The following is a 19,409-nucleotide window of genomic DNA, read 5'->3' on the forward strand; positions in this document are numbered from 1 at the left end:
CAGTCCTGGATGCAATGAGTGACCTTGGCCTTTTTAAGCTAAGATCTTTAACCCATCTCAGTGTGACTCAGGAAACTACCAATTTGGTGATTAAGGCTAGGACCTTAACCTTTATGAATGAAATGACTTCCTACAATAATGGAGATGGGTAGCTCATCTACAATTTATATAATTAGTTAGTTGCCTAGGGCACTAATAAATTATGATTTTTGTTTGGATCCAAATTTTCTGCCACCATGTCTTGTTATCCATCCACTATGCCATGTTGCTATTCTTGTTTATAAGAATATTCATCTCTAAGCAGTAAGGAAAAAAAGAAAAAAGAAAAAAAAAGGAGAAAAAATTTTAAAAAGTAAAAACCTATTTATCAGAGACTATTTTTATTTATCAGGCCTATCTTTCCCCATAACTTCTTAAATGAGAAAGTTTAATAGAACTCACAAACTGTACATAATAGCAACTTTTTGAGACTGTAATTGGATACCTGGAAAATGCTATGGAAGTTCATAGCTAGGGGCAGCTAGGTGGCGCAGTGAATAGAGCACCAGCCCTGAAGTCAGGAGGACCTGAGTTCAAATTTGACCTCAGGCATTTAACACAGCCTGGCTGCGTAACCCTGGGTAAGTCACTTAACCCCAATTATTTCAACAAAAGCAACCAAAAAAAAGTTCATAGTTAATAGATTTTTATTATACTCAATGAAGGAATTATTTTTAAAAATTATTTGTTTAAAAAGTTACAAGAAAGCCAGGTCAATACATGACCAGGAATATTCACACATCTAACATGTAACCTATTAGCTAGAAATATCTATGGAAGTTTTTAGATTGCCAATTAATAGATTTAATTTGCTTGATAACAATCTGATGTCACAAAGTCCTATCAGCATTTTTCCTAAACAGCCTAAATAGGCTGGTTGTCTTTTCTTTGTAATGTTTCATGGCATTTATAACATTCCAACTACTGGCAGACAAATACTAAGTTTTGGAATTTATTTGAAAAAAAATTTCATATTCCTTGTATTTGGTGTATGTGAAAAATTATGCCTACTTGATATTTTTATATTAATATCTACATTGGTATGACTGCTTTTTATGAAATATTTGTCAAGTCTAACTAGATGTTTTAAAAGAGTTGCAAAATTGAATTCAGATTATCTTTATGCATCACTGAAGACCTACAATCATAAAGCATAGTTAACATAAAAACGTTAAACTATCAGAGGTATAATACGAGAAAACCACCCTGATTTAATCACTGAAATTATATCTCTTCAGGAAAATAAATATGTTGGATAATAGGAAAATGAAGCCAATAGTTACAAAATATTTTTTTAAATTAATTTTTATAATTATAACATTTTTTTGACAGTACATATGTATAGGTAGTTTTTTTTGTTTGTTTGTTTTTTGTTTTTACAACATTATCCCTTGTACTCCCTTCTGTTCCGAGTTTTTCCCCTCCTTCCCTCCACCCCCTCCCCTAGATGGCAGGCATTCCCATACATATTAAATATCTTATAGTATGTCTTAGGTACAATATATATATGTGCAGAACCGAATTTTGTTGTTGTTGTTGCAAAGGAAGGATTGTATTCGCAAGGTAAAAATAATCTGGTAAGAGAAACAAAACAAAACAAAACAAACAAAAAAAAAAAAACAATGCTCTCAGTTTACACTCATTTCCCAGTGTCCCTTTTCTGGGTATAGCTGATTCTGTCCATCATTGGTCAATTGGAATTGGATTAGCTCTTCTCTATGTTGAAGATATCCACTTCCATCAGAATACATCCTCATACAGTATCATGGTTACAAAATATTAGTTGAAGAGCATATTTTTAGTGTCAGGTAGTATATACATTGATAAGATCTATGATATTTCTAATTTTCTCATCCAATTTTCTTTTACCAACTAAAAAGGAACTCACCATTTTTTGCAAGAGTAACTGAAAGGTATTCCTTATAGAAGGAGCCAACATAAAGCAACAAGCTTGGAGTCCGCGTTGTTCGAAAGCTAAATGTGATTGTTTCTCTGATTAGTGTCATGTCACCATGAAATGAAGCAGCATGAGAGCTGGAATTTTTACTTAAGGTATAATATTCTTGAAAATTGTAAGTCACTGAGGAGCCAGATCCAAAATATGCAGAAATCTCTGAAAAGACAGTTGAGCTCTGTTAAATTACATAAGTCAACTATGTACCACATTTTCAATTTTCCTGCACTTAACAGCATGCCCCGCCATTCCAAAAACACTGTGGTATAAATCAATAGCATGTTTTATTAATTCAGTCTCTTTACTAGTTTTTGAAATATCTTCAGCATTTGAAGCACAAGTATTGACCTCTCCCTTATAGCATAAATATGTGATCTCTTATCATGGGGACAGGAGAGAGAACAGTTTTTATTTCAAACCATTTTCTTACCAATTTTTTATTGATATGCTTACCTCCTCTGTATAACTATTACTGGAAATATGATTTGTATTAAATATATGTCTAGAAATTATTGAAAAGTAAGGAAATTGGTTCTCCCCCTTACAGATGAACTCCTAGAAAAGGTCTTTTTATATCAAAATATGATTTTATTTCTTATGATTTCAATTTCTATTCACTTTTTTTTAGTAAGGGACTTAAAATTAAGCTAATTGTGATATTAATCTGAGAAGCATAAATTTTAGAGAAGAATTTGTTTCTCAGTTACAAGTATGGAAAACTTGGGTGGGATGTTTCCATTTTATTTTTTTTTAATAACTTCTCAAACCTCAGAAATATACTATTAAATTAAGCACAAACAGAAAAATCATATGATTTTCAGTAGGATGGGACTTTGCAAAGGGGATTGTCTCCTGCATGATATTATTCTGGCAAAACTTTTGTACAAATATGATAAATAATCAAGGCAATTATAAATTACAAAAGAATCTCATTAGATAATCTAACAATAATAATGTTACCCTAACACTTCAGGATCATTTTCTTATCACCTACAATACACTTTCTAATGTCTAATATAACATTTGGCATCATAATAACATTTAAATTGCAATTGAAAAAGGGGAATTGGGAATCATTAAGAAAATTAAGACTTTAACACATAAGGTAATGGGCACAATTTAATTTTTCCTTGACAAGTATTAGTTCAGTGCTGGAACAGCTTAATTACTATTTGTTGGCATTTTGTTTATATTTAATATTTTTTTGAAGAGGTAGAGGGAATGGATGATTTTCAGAAGGTTTGGACAGCTTTTTGCTACTTAACTTCCAAATACCTTTTTCTCTAGGAATTTCAGGTTATTTCAATTTTATTATATATATATATATATATATATATATATATATATATATATATATATATATATATATATATCCAATGGAACACCAGTTCAACTAGTTTCTAACAAGTTGGGATGGTTTCCTTTATTTATCTATTAGAAAGAAACTCATCTATCCCTTTCCCTACCCTGGTAAATTTAGGGATGCTTATCTCCAGAATATTGATTAGTTATTTTTCTTTATTAGTTTTATTTCTTCCTATTTTAGGGGGATGCTGTAATGCTCAGAGGTAATGGAGAAATTATAATGTGTTCATGAAAAATGTGTCAAAATTCTTAATCTGAGAATTTTTTGTAACTCAATTCAGTTGTAGTTTTATGTATTTTATTTTTTACACTAAAAATATTATTCTTAATAGGGGTCCATAGGTTTCACCAAATTAACAAAAATACTAAATTGTTACAAACATTTGACTTCTATTATAGCACCACAAAGCATTCTTCTATTTAAAGGGAAAAAGAATGGAAATGTGATAAATATACAGACACTAGTAGAAATTTAGTGATTTTTGCCTCTCTCTCAATTTTCAACAGAAGCAGATAAACATTTAATAGATTAATGTAATATGAGAATAAGGACTTGACCTAAGATTTCATTGGCAGAGCAAAGTTCTGGATGAGGAAACTCCCTCTACAAATGTAAAATGGCTCTTTTTTTAGTTGTCTGAAGCCCAGCTTGTTAAATAGTTTAAAAAACCCATGTGAAGGCCGAAAATTAATAATGATTTATTATCAGTAAATATTTGATTTTTATATCTATTTTATAGGCCCTACATACCCAGGGTCAACCTAAAACTTTCTCAGGCAAAAAAGGATCACAAGTAGAAAAAGCTTAAGAAACTCTGGGGGAGAGTACTGAAAAGTCAGCTAATATGTGCATGCTCATATTATTTGTATGTTTCAGTGGAAAAATTTGAAACTTTGTCTTCTGATCTCAGTCAATTTTTTATTCACTAGGCCATTTTACCTCTCTTATGTGAGAGACAAACATCTATATTTATGTGTTTATGTGTGTGTGTGCATGTGTATTAGAGAGAGACAGAGAAAAAGTGAAAGAGTGCCATAATATGATGATGTCTGATATATCTGATAACATAGCCATTCCCTTTTTCTTCTGGAAAACCTGACTTTGAATTAAGCCATCCAAGAGATTTAAAAAAAAAAAGAAAGAAAGAAAGAAAGTAACAGTAGCTGTTCAACACATCCTAAAATGAATGGTTTAAGTGTCTCAGTTTCATCCCATATGAATATTTAATGGAAAAAGTATTTAGGCTTTTGGTTGAAATATTTGTTTGGCAAGGAAAAAAAAACAACACAATGCTTTCTAAATCTTCTTGCATGACTGAAAGTCATTACCACAAATAACAATGATGCTTTTAATGATTTTAAAAGTAGAGAAATGGGGCAAATTGTTAATAACCACATTACTTGAAAGCATTAGCTTTAGCTAGAAAAAGATTGTATATATAATCCCTAGAGAAACCCATAGGGGATGAATATCATGATTTAACAGCATTAGTCACTGGCTTTTCAAGAATATAGTTGCACTTTTTTCTCATAAAATAAAAATACCTTCAAAATAAGTATTTTGGAAAAAGAATTTAGAAAGCAAGTAGCATATTCATTCAAATAAGAGCACAGAATAAATCATTCATTTTAAAAAGACAGCAATCTTGTTTTCACTGACATAAATCCCCTGTATTACTTTTTCCTTATATGTTTATTTTTCAATCTTACCATTCAAACAAAATGGCCCACTGTATGCAGAGAAGCTACAGTCACAAGAGAATCCACTGTGTTTTTCTTTACATTTTCCTCCATTGTGGCATAAATTTCCATAGCTGCTACAGTGTCCTGGGCACCCAGGATCCACCCCTGGGGTAATCTTGGCCCTCTCTTCCAAATCCAGGGCTATGCCATTTAATTGTAAAGAACGAATGCATCCCAAAAATCCTTTCTGTCGTGAGGCTGTCCCACCTGAAATTCAAATATTGTAATTGAGATAAATTTCCAAGAATTTCACTCAGATAATAATGACTATACCAATATGCCACTTGAAGGTAACACAAACAAAATACTTTGGTTTGCCTTTCTCTGCATTCAACTTAATTTACTCCTTTTAAGGCATTATGAATAAAGATAAATATTAAAGATTTAGTTAATTTAGCTAACTAAAGGGAAAGTAGCGCCCTGGATGAATAATAATTTAAAAAATGTTTCTCACAGTCTTAACCTCATTTCCAAAAAAAGCATGAGCACATTAAAAAAAAAAAAAAAAAAAAAAAAAAAAGTAACCAAACTCTTTTTAAGATCAGTTTACACAAAACAAGTGTAATGATACACTTTGAAAATTTAGAGATGCAGAGTGTATTCTGAGAACATGGAAGAATAGGTCAGAAAATCCCAAGCTCTTCATGTTTCCTCCAAACAAAACAAAATTACACTTTAGGGTGAACATAGACCAGTGAAAAACAAATAAAATTGGGGTTAGGATAAGGGTCCACCTGGATCAACCCAAGAAAATCCCCAAGGTCAAAGTTTAACCAGTGTGAAATATAACATCCTCCAGGCTAGCTCTGAAGAAACAGGGTGCTGAGAATTCTGGGACTTGCTGGGTTTCAAGTTAGCCTCAACCAAAGGCTAAGAACTTTCACCTCTTGGACAGTATAAGAGTAAGAAGTCTGAGGGATCCCAGTCCTGGAAGACTGAGGGATGCTTAGCTAATTAGAAACATTGAGCCCCGCTGTGCTACTGAGATGCTGCCCTGGGCAAGAAGAAACTTGTAGAGAGCCAGAATTCTGAAGAAGTATACTTGAAACAAGGTGTTAACTCAGAGGTATTGATGAGACAATAGTTATCTGGTTTACATATATACTTAGTACTTAGCCAGGTGACATAATGGTTCTTTAAATTCACACATAATCAGTATGCTGCAATGATGTAATTATAATAAGGTATATAAGGGCTAAGAAAGACTGTAAGAGAGACATTCCATCTCCCACCAACCTGGTGGCTCTCCTGCCTTCTGCATTCCTCTACTAAGACCAAGGACATCTAAAGGTCCCCCAGAAAGCTAGCCTGGCCCCAAGTGAAGGAGAGAGACAGGGAAGGAGACAATAAAGACTTTGGACTTTATTCCTGACTATTCTTGTGGTGATTATTCTGCTGAAACCTGATTAGAGATGCTGATACTAATTGTTCTCATTTAAAAAATGTGAGCAGGCAGAGGAGGAAGAACCCAACCATAGAAACATATTTGAAAATAGAGAAGACCAGTGTTCATCTTCAGAGGAGAACCCTGATGTAAAAAAAAAAAAAAAAAAAAAAAAATTGCTCTATCCCCAGAGAGTAATGTTAAAAGACTACTTGCCCCAAAGGATTTTATAGAAGAACACAAAGAAGTCATTAAAAATAAAATGAGGGAAACTGAAGAAAAACTTTTAAAAAAGAACCATCCAAGAAAAACAATAAAATTATTAAAAGAAAATCAAGCAATTAGAAAAGGAGATCCAGACCTTAAAGAAAATGATTCATTGAAAATCAATTGTGCTAGGGGAAGCCAGTGAAGCTATAAGAGACTAATACATAACAAACAAAATGTGAAGAATAAAAAAAATGTAGGAGAATGTGAAACATTTTATAAATAAAACAACAGATCTAGAGAAGAGAACAAAAAGATAAAACATAAGAAAAACTGGACTACCTGAAAACTATAAGCAACAAAAAGAATACTGATACAATAATATAAGAAATAATCAAAGAAAGTTATCCTGAAGTTACAGAACAGGAGAAAGTAGAAATAGAAAAAAATCCACTGATCACTTCATCAAAGATATTCTACAAAAGAAGAAAAAAGGAACATTACTGCTAAATTTAAAAAACCCAGATCAAAGAGAAAATTTTGCAAGGAACAAAAACAAAAGAAAACAAACAAACAAACAAAAACATATGCTGGATTTTCGATTAGAATTGTACAGGATTTATCAGCAGCTACAATTAAGTATTGGAGTATTATATATTAACAATACAAAAAAAGTGCCTACAGCAGAAAAGATTATATCCAGCAAAATTAAATATTAAATAAAAAATGGGCATTCAATGAACTCTTAGATTTTCAGGATTTTGTCTCAACTTAAGAGAAAATTTAACATGTAAGAATAAATAGCAAGGACTAATTTCAAGATATTCAATTAAAAAAAGACATTTTGGTTTATATGTAGAAATGTAAATGATATGGCTAATATTGACATTAATAATTGGGCGTCCAAAAGAAAGATTGGAGCAGAGCTGAGTATGATCTGATGTAAAGAAGCAAAATTATCTAGGAAAAGGTAAAAATAGTAATTATGTTATATGAATGAGGTGCAGAGGAAGAGCGGACCCAGAGGGATTAGCTGGAGAAGGGCTGGAAGTTGTGAATACCTATTCTCTTTGGAAAAGGGATTAAAAAAGGGAACAATACATACCACCTTCAAAAATATGTAAAGAAATAAGGGGGGAAAGAATAGGATAAAGTGGAGTATGAAATGGTGAGTAGATTGAAGGAAGTGAGATAAGGTGTGCAGATTAATGGAATGAAATAAAGAGAGAGGGAAAAGGAGGGGGGAAGAAGATGAGAGAGATCCATGGGGTGCTAGAGGTAAAGTAATAGCAAAGCGAGTTAAGAAGTAGAACTAAAGAGTTCCTTTTGGGGAAGAGCCAAGATGGTGGAGAGGACCCACTTTCTTTTTGATCTTCTCCTACAACCCTCAGACTAATTAACAAATCCAGCCTTTGAATTAGCTCTGGACTGGCAGAACCCACAAATATTGGGAGTGCAACAAATTACCAGCAGAAGATAATTTCAAAGATCATCAGAAAAGGTCTGTTTCAATTGGAAACAAGAAGGAGGCAGCCAGCACAAGCAGCTGAACACAAATGCCAGCATAGACAGCGCAGAATCCTAAGGTTGTGCAGACTTCCAGGGGTGATGCAAGTTCCCCATGGCAGAGAATCTACAGGGAGGAGTCTACAGAAATCTATAGTAGCGTTGACCACTCTGCCCTGGTTGCAACCCAGTAGATCAGCAGAGAAATTATAAAACATCCAACACAAACACAAAAGGTAAATGGTGAACCCCCAAGTGCCAGAATCTCACAGGACCTGGCCAAGCCCACCCAGCACCAGGAGAGAGTCAGCACTGACCCAGAGCAGTCATGGCAGCTTAGAGCAAGCTGCTGCTTGTAGAGAAAGGTTGGAAAACCTCCCTCACTTTAAAAGCACTTTAAAAACTTAAAATAAATAACTAACTAACTAAATAAATAAAGAGAACTCTGACAATAGGCAGTTTTTATGGTAAAAGAGAACATATTTCAAACCCTGAGGAGACTAAAGGCAGATTGTCTCCAGACGAAGCCTGAGAAAGTGATATAATTGGTCCCTATCACACAAGGCTCTCCTAGAAGAAATTAAAAAGGATCTTAAAAGAGAACTAGAAGAAAAATAGGGAAAAGAAACGAAAACTTTGCAAGAGGGTTTAGAAAAGGTATATAACTCATTAGAAGATAGATTTGATAAAATGGAAAAAGGAAGCAACTCCCAGAAAAACAGAATCTGTGAAACAGAAAAAGAAAATAACTCCTTAAAAAACAGAATTTATGAAATGTAAAAAAAAAATCCATAGAACAAAACAACTCATTTAAAAATTCAATAGGACAAATACAAAAAGAAGTTAAAAAAAATGTAAATGAAGAAAATAACTCACTAAAATTCAGAACTGAACAAACAGAAATGAATGACTCAATGAGACAAGATCAGTTATGCAAAACCCAAAAAAGGAAATGAAAAAAAAATGAAAAAATAGAAAAAAATGTAAAATACCTAATTGGGAAAATAATAGAAAAAATGTAAAATACCTAATTGGGAAAATAATAAGCCTGCAAAATGGATCAAGGAGAGACAATCTAAGGATTATTGGACGTTGAAATAAATAATGAAAAAAAAAGTCTAGATATTATTTTTCAGGAAATCATCAGAGACTTACCCAGAGAATCAGAAGGTAAAATGACCATTGAAAGAATTCACCAAACACCTCCTGAAAGAGACTCCAAAGCTAAACCCCAAGGTATGTTGTGGCTAAATGTCAGAACTATCAGATCAAGGAAAGAATATTACAAGCAGCCAGAAAGAAACAATTCAAATATCAAGGAGCCACAATAATAATTACTCAGGACCTAGCTTCTTCCACTCTAAAAGATCAAGGCCCTGGAATCTGATATTCTGAAAGGCAAAGGACCTTTAAATACAGCCAAGAATAAATTACCCTGCTAAACTGAACATTTTCTTTCAGGGAAGAAGATGGACATTCAATGAAACAAAAAAACAGAAACATAAAGACAATTATAGAACAATCTCCCTAATGAATATTAATGCAAAGTCATTAAATAAACTAGTAGCAAAGAGATTACAAAAAATCATCCCCAGGATAATACACCACGACCAAATAGGATTTATACCAAGAATGCAGGGCTGGTTCAATATTAGGAAAACTATTAGTATAATTAACTACATCAATAACTAATTTAACAAAAAACATATGATTATCTTAATAAATGCTTAAAAAGCATTTGAGAAAATCCAATGCCCATTCCTAAAACAAACCTTTTAGTGTATAGGAATAAATGGACTATTCTGGTCAGTAGCATCTATTTAAAACCATCAGCACGCATCATATATAATGGGGATAAACTGGAACCATTCATTCCCAATAAGATGAGGGGTATAACAAGATTGACCACTATCACAATTACTATTAGAAATGCTAGCCTCGGCAAAAAGAGAAGAAAAAGAGATTAAAGGAATTAGAGTAGGTAATGAGGAAACCAAATTATCACTCTTTGCAGATGATATGATGGTATTCTTAGAGAACCCCAGAAATTCTACTAAAAATGTATTAGAAATAATCCACAACTTTAGCAAAGTTGCAGAATACAAAATAAACCCATGTAAATCATCAGCATTCTTATAGACCAATAACAAAATCCAACAGCAAGAGATACAAAGAGAAATTCCATTTAAAATAACTATTGATAGGGGCAACTAGGTGGCACAGTGGATAGAGCACCAGCCCTGAATTCAGGAGAACCTGAGTTCAAATCTGGTCTCAGACACTTAACACTTCCTAGCTGTGTGACCCTGGGCAAGTCACTCAAACCCAGCCTCAAAAAAAAAACAAAAAAAAAACTATTGATAATGTAAAATATTTGTAATTTATCTGCCAAGGGAAAATCAGGAACTATATAAGCAAAACTACAAACAACTTTCCACACAAATAAAGTCAGATCTAAGCAATTGGAAAATTATCAAGTGCTCTTGGATAGGTTGAGCAAAAATAATAAAGATGACAATACTCCTTAAACTAATCTATTTATTTAGTGCTATACCAATCAAACTCCCAAGAAACTATTTTACTGACCTAGAAAAAATAACAAAAAAATTTATCTGGAAGAACAAAAGGTCAAGAATTTCAAAGAAATTAATGAAAAGAAAAGAAAATGAAGGTGGCCTAAAACTATATTATAAAGCAGCAGTCATCAAAATCATTTGGTACTGGATAAGAAATATATAAGTTGATCAGTGGAATAGATTAGGTTCACAGAACAAAATATTCAATGACTATAGCAATCTAGTATTCGACAATCCCAAAGATCCCAGTTTTTGAGATAAAAATTTACTATTTGACAAAAAGACAATGGGAAATTAGTATGGCAGAAAGTAGGCATAGATCCACACTTAACACTGTATATCAAGATCATGTTGAAATGAGTTCAAGATCTAGACATAAAGAATATTATAAACAAAGTAGAACATAGGATAGTTTACCTCTCAGATTTGGGGAGGAGGAAGGAATTTGTGACCAAAGAAGAATTAGTGATCATTATTGATCACAAAATAGATAATTTTGATTATGTTGTTAAAAAGTTTTTGTAGAAACAAAACTAATGCAGACAAGATTAGAAGGAATTAATAAACTGGGGAAAAATTTACATCCAAAAGTTCTGATAAAGGCCTCATTTCCAAAATATATAGAAGAATTGACTCAAATTTATACGAAATCAAGCCATTCTCCAATTGATAAATGGTCAAAGGACATGAACAGACAATTTTTAGATCAAGGAATTGAAACTATTTCTAGTCATATGAAAAGGTGTTCCAAATCTATTGATCAGATGAAAATTAACTCAATTCTGAGATACCACTACACACTTCTCAGATTGGCTAAGATGACAGGAAATGATAATGATCAATGTTGGAGGGGATATTGTAAAACTGGGACACTGACACATAGTTGGTGGACCTGTGAATAGATCCAGCCTTTCTGGAGAGCAGTTTGGAACTATGCTCAAAAAGTTACCAATCTGCGTACCCTTTGATCCAGCAGTGTTTCTATTGGGATAATATCCCAAAGAGATCTTAAAAGAGGGAAAGGGACTGAAATGTGCAAAAATGTTTGTGGCAGCCCTCTCTGTAGTAGTAAGAAACTAGAAACAGTGGATTCCCATCAATTGGAGAATTGATGAATAAATTATGGTATATAAATGCTATGGAATATTATTGTTCTGTAAGAAATGACCAACAGGATGATTTCAGAGAGGTTTAGAAAGACCTACATGAACTGATGTTAACTGAAATGATCAGAACCAGGAGATCACAATACATGGTAACAAGATTATACAATGATCAATTCTTATGGATGTGTCTGTCTTCAACAATGAGATGATTCAAACTAGTTACATTTGTTCAGTGATGAGGAGAGCCATCTACATCCAGAAAGAGAACTGTGGGAACAGAATGTGGAATACAACATAACATTCTCACTCTCTCTGTTGTATATTTGTTTGCATTTTGTTTTCTTTCTTGTTTTTTCTTTTTCTTCCTTCTTGATCTCATTTTTCTTGTGCAGCAATTTAAATATGTATAAATATATTGATTTAACATGTATTTTAACTTTTTAAATATGTTTTGGACTACTTGCCAGCTAAGGGAGGGATGGGAGGAAGGAGGGGAAAAATTGGAACAAAAGGTTTTGCAAGGGTCAGTGTTGGAAAAATTACCCATGTATATGCTTTGTAAATTAAAAAAAAAAGATTTGATTAAAAAAAAAAAAAGGAAGTAGAACTAAAGTCAAAGAGATATCAGGGATAGGAGATAGGACACAATTCACAAAGACAATAATAATGATTAGGAGTAGAATTTCTTAGAAAAAAAGTAAGAGTGGGTAATCATTAATCTCAGACAAAATCAAAGATTCAAACAAGAGAGAAATTTACATTATATGTCAGCCATATCAGATACAGATACACACATATATTTATATACACAAACATATATATATATATATCCATGCTTAACTGCAGTCTACTTGGAATAGGTGAGGGAGATAAAAGGAGGGAAAAAATAATTCAAAAGTGCATTTCAGAGAACAAAAGAAAACCTACAAAGAATCAAAGAAAGGATGGATAGTCATAAATATTATGTTTTCTATTATCACATATGCTTTCTTGAAATGAAAATTTATTGTTATATATTTTGAATCCTCCCTAATGTTTTGCTGAGCACATGCCATTTCACACCATTTTTTGCCTTTCTTTTTCTATTTTGCTTTTTATTATTTTGTATTTAAGTTTTAAATTTAAATTTTTTTAAAAATTGAGACTTAAAAAACATCTTCAGTACTAGATGTCAGAACACATAAATAGATTCACCTAATTGTACATGTAAAAAGATTAAATGGCTATTGCTAATATTATATATTGGATAAGGTTTCTGAAAATGCTTCTACCCCAACAAAAAATTTTAACATGAAGTTCAGAATAGATTTGAAGAATAGTGTGCATATGGAAATTAAATAAAGCTACTTTTAAGATAATTTTAATGATGAAGAAAAATTTAATCAAAGTTCTAATGAGACTGGAGACTAAATAATTTGAAATATAAGAGTTTCTACTAGGTTAATTTTTATATTAACACTATGTTTGGGAATTATATTTTTATATTTAGGATTTGACATGAGATATTTTAATATGGGAGCTTATGAAAGAGTTGATCCTTTTGAACTCATGAAAAATAGACAGGTTGATTCAGCTCATCTGAAGGGAAAGAAAAAAAATTACCACATTCCACTATATTTGAAATTATACTTCAATGGGATAACTGCTTGACCTCAAACATATCTACAACTCACTTCATTTCCTTAAAACAAAACAATTGTACAGATGAAGCAGCTAGATGGCACAGTGGATAGAATGCAAGACTGAATTCAAGAAACCATTAGTTAAATTCAGCTTTAGAAATTTAGTTATGTGACCCTGGATAAGTCACAACTCCTGTGTGACTCAGTTTTCTCTCATAAAATGGCTATAATAATAGTGCATTTTACAGTATGATAATGGGGATCAAATTATATAATATTCGTAAAGCCCTCATTGAATCTTAAAGCAGAAGTGTAAAATTTGTAGACTGCAAGCAATGTGTTGTTTGTAAAACTCCTGAGTGCTGCTGAAACAGACTGTAATATAATTAGGAAATGTGTAACAAAATAAATTAAATGTAACACAGCATATCAATATGTAGCTTTGTAAGTCAACATGCAGCCACCAGAGATTGATTTTTATTTGTTTGACCACTGACTAAAGTGCTAAACAAATGTTGTATCATTATAATTCTACTGTACATTTTTTGTTTTCACATACAACTAAGTATCACTTATCTGCAATAAGTATTTGCAGATCACAATAAACATGCTATTGATAATCTTATATCACTATTAAGAATGCATTGATAGTAAAGCTGATGTAATTATTAGAATGGTGGGTTACATATCCCTAGTAGTCTGTCAGTCAAACAAACATTAAAGGCTTACTATATTCCAGACACTGGTTAAAAGAAAGGTAAAGGACAGTCCCTGATCTCAAGAAGGTCACAATTTAATAGGGAGAAAAAAAAGAGTAATAAATAGAAAACAATAGACAGAAAAAAGGCATTAGAATTTAAAAAAAAAGGATTAAGAAATTTTTTTAAATTTTGTTTTGTTTTTTGTAGAAGGTCTAATTTTAGTTGAACTTGAAGGAAGTCAGAAAAAAGAGGAAAAGTGGGCAAAGAATTCCATACATGGGGATAGGCAGTAAAAATGGAGAGACTTGAGAGAGGAAGTATCTTATTCAAGAAACAACATGTTTCTTGACTGTGTCACTAAATAAAAAATTATATTTCAGAGTGTAAGATGTAAAAAAATAACAAATATGGAATGGGAGGTTCAATTATTAAAATATGAATGCCAAACATGATTTTATATTTGATCCTAGGGATAATACAGACCAATAGGAGTTTAGTGAATGGTGTTTTAGGAAAATCAATTTGTCCTAGAGTGGGACAAGACTTGTGGCAGACAGACTAATAAGTAATCTATGACAATAACATGTTGGCAATTGTCAGATGAGAAAAGGAGAATCTAGTCAAGAGATGTTGGAAAGATAAAATTTATAGGCCTTAACAAAAGATTAGTAATGGGAAGTGAGATTAAGGAGTGGATGACAACCTATAGGTTATGAGCCATAGGGATTCAAAGGATTGTGGTATTCACAATAGTTTAGATTTGGGCATGAGTAACCCAAGGGATGTTGTCCTATTCTTTAATGAATATAATTTGTTCTTTAATACACATAGGTTATAAGAGATATTATTTTAATGGTAACTTCACTTTGAAAATTGTAGGATTGGGGTGGAGTCAAAATCAATTAATTCTGGATTGAGATCCCACAAGGAAAATCCCAAGGAACATTGTTGCCAAACTCCAAAATTACAGTCTCAAGGTAAAAATACTGCAATTTGCTGGACAAAAACAATTTAAATATCAAGGAGCAATAGTCAAGATTATCCAGGATCTGGCAGCTTCTATAATAAAGGATTAGAAGCTCTACAATATCATATTTTGGAAAGCAAAGGAACTGAAGTTACAATGAAGAACTAACTACCCAGCTAGACTCTGCATTACCTTTCAGGGAAGGTGATGGAGCTTTAATGAAATAAGAGATTTTTAATAATTTTCATTGCAAAAGCAGAACTAAACAGATTAGTTAATCCCCAACCAAAGAACTTGTGAAGCATAGAGAGGCATAGAGAGCATATTTAAAGGTTAGACTGTTTACATCTTTAGATGGAAAAACTAGATCTATGACTCTTGAGAACTATAATTGACACTGGGGCAGACAAAGGAGGGCATCACATGGACTGAGGCTATGATTGTGAATGGACTCTTATGTGATGACATTAAAGAAGACATCATGGTATGGAAAAAAAGGTCTGTACTGGGAACAGAGGAAAGGGATAGTATAATGGGAAAATTAGTCCACATTAAAAGGTGCAAAAGATCTATTACGATCAAGGGAAAGAAGGAAGGGGGGTGAGAATTGTTTGAAGCTTTATCTCATCAGTTTTGGCTTTAAGAAAGAATAATTTCATCAATTATTTGGATATAGAAATTTATCTAACCCTATAAAGAAGTAGGAGGATAAAAAGGAAAAGAAAAGGGAGGGGCAGGATAGAAGGCAGAAAGAGTAGGGTAAAAGATAAGAAAAGGGGGTGATTGAAGATAAGACAGTGGGCGGAATGGATTTAAAAACACTACTATGAGAAGATAAAGTAGTGGATGCAGTGAGTAAAAATATACAAGAGTGAGGACAGGGTGAAAAGAGGAAACAAAAGTATACACAGGAAAGAAAATAGGATGGATGAAAATATAGGTAGTCATAACTGTGAATGTGAATAGTATGAACTTTCCCATAAAATGGAAACAAATAGCAGAATGGATTAAAAAACAGAACCCTTCAATATGTTGTTTATGTGAAATAGATTTGACACAGAGGGACACATACAGAGTAAAGGTAAAACACTGGAACAGAATTTATTATGTTTCAGCTTAAGTTAAAAAAAAAAAAGAGCAGGAGTAGCAATTCTGATCTCAGATAAAGCAAAAGTTAAAATAGATCTTATTTAAAAGAGATAAGGAGGGAAAGTATATCTTGATAAAAGATACAATAGATAGGGAAGTGGTAATTATATTAAATGTGTATGCAGAAAGTAGAAGAGAAGCCACATTCATTGAGAAGATTTTAGGCCAGTTAAAAAAGAAATAGACAGCAAAACTATTTTAATGGGGGACCTCACCCTTTCCTTCTCAGAATCTGATACATCTAACCACAAAATAAATGAGAAAGAAACTAGGGAGATTAACAGGATTCTAGAAAACTTAGATATGATAGACCTTTGGAGAAAATTGAATAAAGACAGAAAGGAATACCCATTTTTTCTCAGCAGTACGTGGCACCTACACATAAACTGATCATCTATCAGGGCATAAAAACCTTACAATAAAATGCAAAAAAATAAGAAATAGTAAATGCTTCCTTTTCAAACCATAATGCAATAAAAATTATATACAATAAAGGGCCAAGGAAAGATAGACTAAAATCCATTTGGAAATTAGTTAATCTAATTCTAAAGAATGATCAAGGAAACAACAAATCAAAGAAGCAATACATAATTTCATCCAAGAAAATGACAATAATGAGAAAAGATACCAAAATCTATGGGATGCAGCCAAAGAAGTTTGTATGGGAAAATGTATATTTCTAAATAGCTATATAAATAAAATAAAGAGTAGGTCAATGAATCAAAAGAACAAATTAAAAACCCAATTAAATACCAAGTTAGAAATTTTGAAATTTAAATGAGAGATTAATAAAATAAAAACTAAGAAAACTATTGAACTGAAAAATAAACTAAGAGCTGGTTTTATTTAAAAAAAAAAACTAACAAAATACATAAACTTTTGATTAATTTGATCAGAAAAAGAAAAGAAAAAAAAAACCCAAATTGCTAGCAACAAAAATGAAAAGAGTGAACTTACCTCCAATGAAAAATAAATTAAAGCAATAAATTGGAGCTGTTTTGCTCAACTTTATGCAGCAAATCTGACAATCTAATAAAAAAATGGATGAATATTTACAAAAAAAAAAAATACATTACCCAGCTTAACAGAAGAGGAAATAAAATATTTAAATAGTCCCAATTAAAAAAAATGGACAAGTCATTAATGAACTTCTTAAGAAAAAAATTCAGGGTTGGATGGATCCACAAGTGAATACTACCAAACATTTAAAGAACAATTAATTCCAATACTATGTAATCTGTTTGGAAAAATAGGTAAAGACATAGTGCTTCCAATTTCCTCCTAAGACACAAACATGGCACTGATACTTAAACCAGGAAGAATGAAAACAGAAAAAGAAAATTACAGACCAATCTCATTAATGAATACTGATGTAAACATTTAAAATAAAGAATCAGCAAAAAGATTACATCAATTTATCAGAAGGGCCAAATGGGATTTATACCAGCAATGCAGAGCTGGTTTAATATCAGGAAAACTATTACTACAATAAATTTTTATCAGTAACAAAGCCAACAGAAATCATATGATAATCTCAATAGAAGCAGAAAAAAAACTTTTTTTCACAAAATACAGCACTCATTCCTACTAAAAACATTAGAGAACATAGGGATAAAGAGAGATGTCCTTAAAATAATAAGTTGTTTCTATTTAAAACCTACAGCAAGCTAGACACATTCCCAATAAGATCAGGGGTGAAATAAGGATGCCCATTATCACTACTATTATTCAGTATTCAAATTCAAAATTATTCAGTTCAATGCACTAGAAATGTTGGCTTTAGCAATAAGAAAAAAATAATTTAAAGGAATTGTAATAGGTAATGAAGAGATAAAACTCTTATATGATATGACATTATCATATCATCTCTTTGCAGATGATATGATAATATGCTAGAGAATCCTAGAAAATCATCCAAAAACCTATAAATTATTCACAGCTTTAGCAAAGTTGTAGGATAAATAATGAACCCACAGAAATCACCAGCATTTTCATATATGATTGACAAAGCCTATCAGGAATAGATAAAAGAGAGAAATTTCATTTAAAATTAGTGTAGACCAGCAACAAGATTATAGGATGATCAATTCTGATGTACATGGCTCTTTTCAACAATGAAATGATAAAGTCCAGTTCCAAATGGCTTTTGATAAAGAGAGCCATCAATATCCAGAGAGAGGACTGTGTGAACTGAGTATGGATTTCACAAAACAGTATTTTCGTGATTTTTGATGTTGTTTCCTTTCATTTTGTTTTCTTTCTCATTTTTTCACCTTTTGCTCTGGGTTTTCTTTACAGCACAATAGTTGTAGAGAAATGTGTGGAGGAATTTCACATGTTTAAGATATATTGGATTGTTTGCCTTCTAGGGCAAGGAGAGGGGGAAAAAGGGAGAGGAAGATTTGGAACTAAAGATTTTGCATGGGTCAATGCTGAAAAATTATCCCTGCATATATTTTGGAAATAAAATGCTTTAATAAAAAATAAAAATGTTAAAATAAATTTTAAAATTAAAATTAGTGTAGACAAAATCAAATATGTTGGGGGTCTACCTGCTAAGACAAATCAAAGAAATAATATGAACACAATTTCAAAACACTTATCACACAAAGAAAATCAGATCTAAATATCTGGCAAAATATATCAAGTGTCCACGGCTAAGTCTGAGCTAATATAATAAAAATGACAATTCTGTCTAAATTGGACAACTTGTTCAGTGCTATACCAATCAAATCTCCAAAACATTATCTCATAGAATTAGAAAATATAATAACAAAATTCATCTGGAAGAAAAAACAGTCAAGAATATCCAGGGAATTAATGAAAAAAAAAATAAAAAGAATGGTGGCTTTACAGTACCAAACTTAAAATTATATTATAATGTAGCAATCATCAAAACCATTTGGCACTGTCTAAGAAATAACATGGTGGATCAGTGGTATAGATTAGATATACCAGGCCTATGGCAATCTAGTATTTGATAAACCCCCAAGCTCCAACTTCTGGAATAAGAACTAAGTATTTGACAAAAATTGCTGAGAAAACTGGAAAATAATATGTCAGAAATTCAAAATACACCTACATCTCACA

At 32.0% G+C, this 19,409-nt stretch overlaps 1 protein-coding gene across 3 annotated transcripts in view; it reads right to left on the reverse strand.

Annotated features, from left to right (window-relative positions):
* CNTNAP4 (contactin associated protein family member 4) overlaps positions 1-19,409 on the reverse strand; it is a 641,498-nt gene that overhangs the window by 18,439 nt on the left and 603,650 nt on the right. For all 3 annotated transcript variants that reach the window (XM_074281700.1, XM_074281701.1, XM_074281702.1), the window contains 2 exons: positions 5,069-5,308; positions 1,928-2,152 (listed from right to left, as the gene is read on the reverse strand). In XM_074281700.1, coding sequence (XP_074137801.1) covers positions 1,928-2,152; positions 5,069-5,308 — 465 coding nt within the window. The remainder of the gene's footprint in view (positions 1-1,927; positions 2,153-5,068; positions 5,309-19,409) is intronic.

Source organism: Sminthopsis crassicaudata, chromosome 1, assembly GCF_048593235.1.
Source record: "Sminthopsis crassicaudata isolate SCR6 chromosome 1, ASM4859323v1, whole genome shotgun sequence".
NCBI lineage: Eukaryota > Metazoa > Chordata > Mammalia > Dasyuromorphia > Dasyuridae > Sminthopsis > Sminthopsis crassicaudata.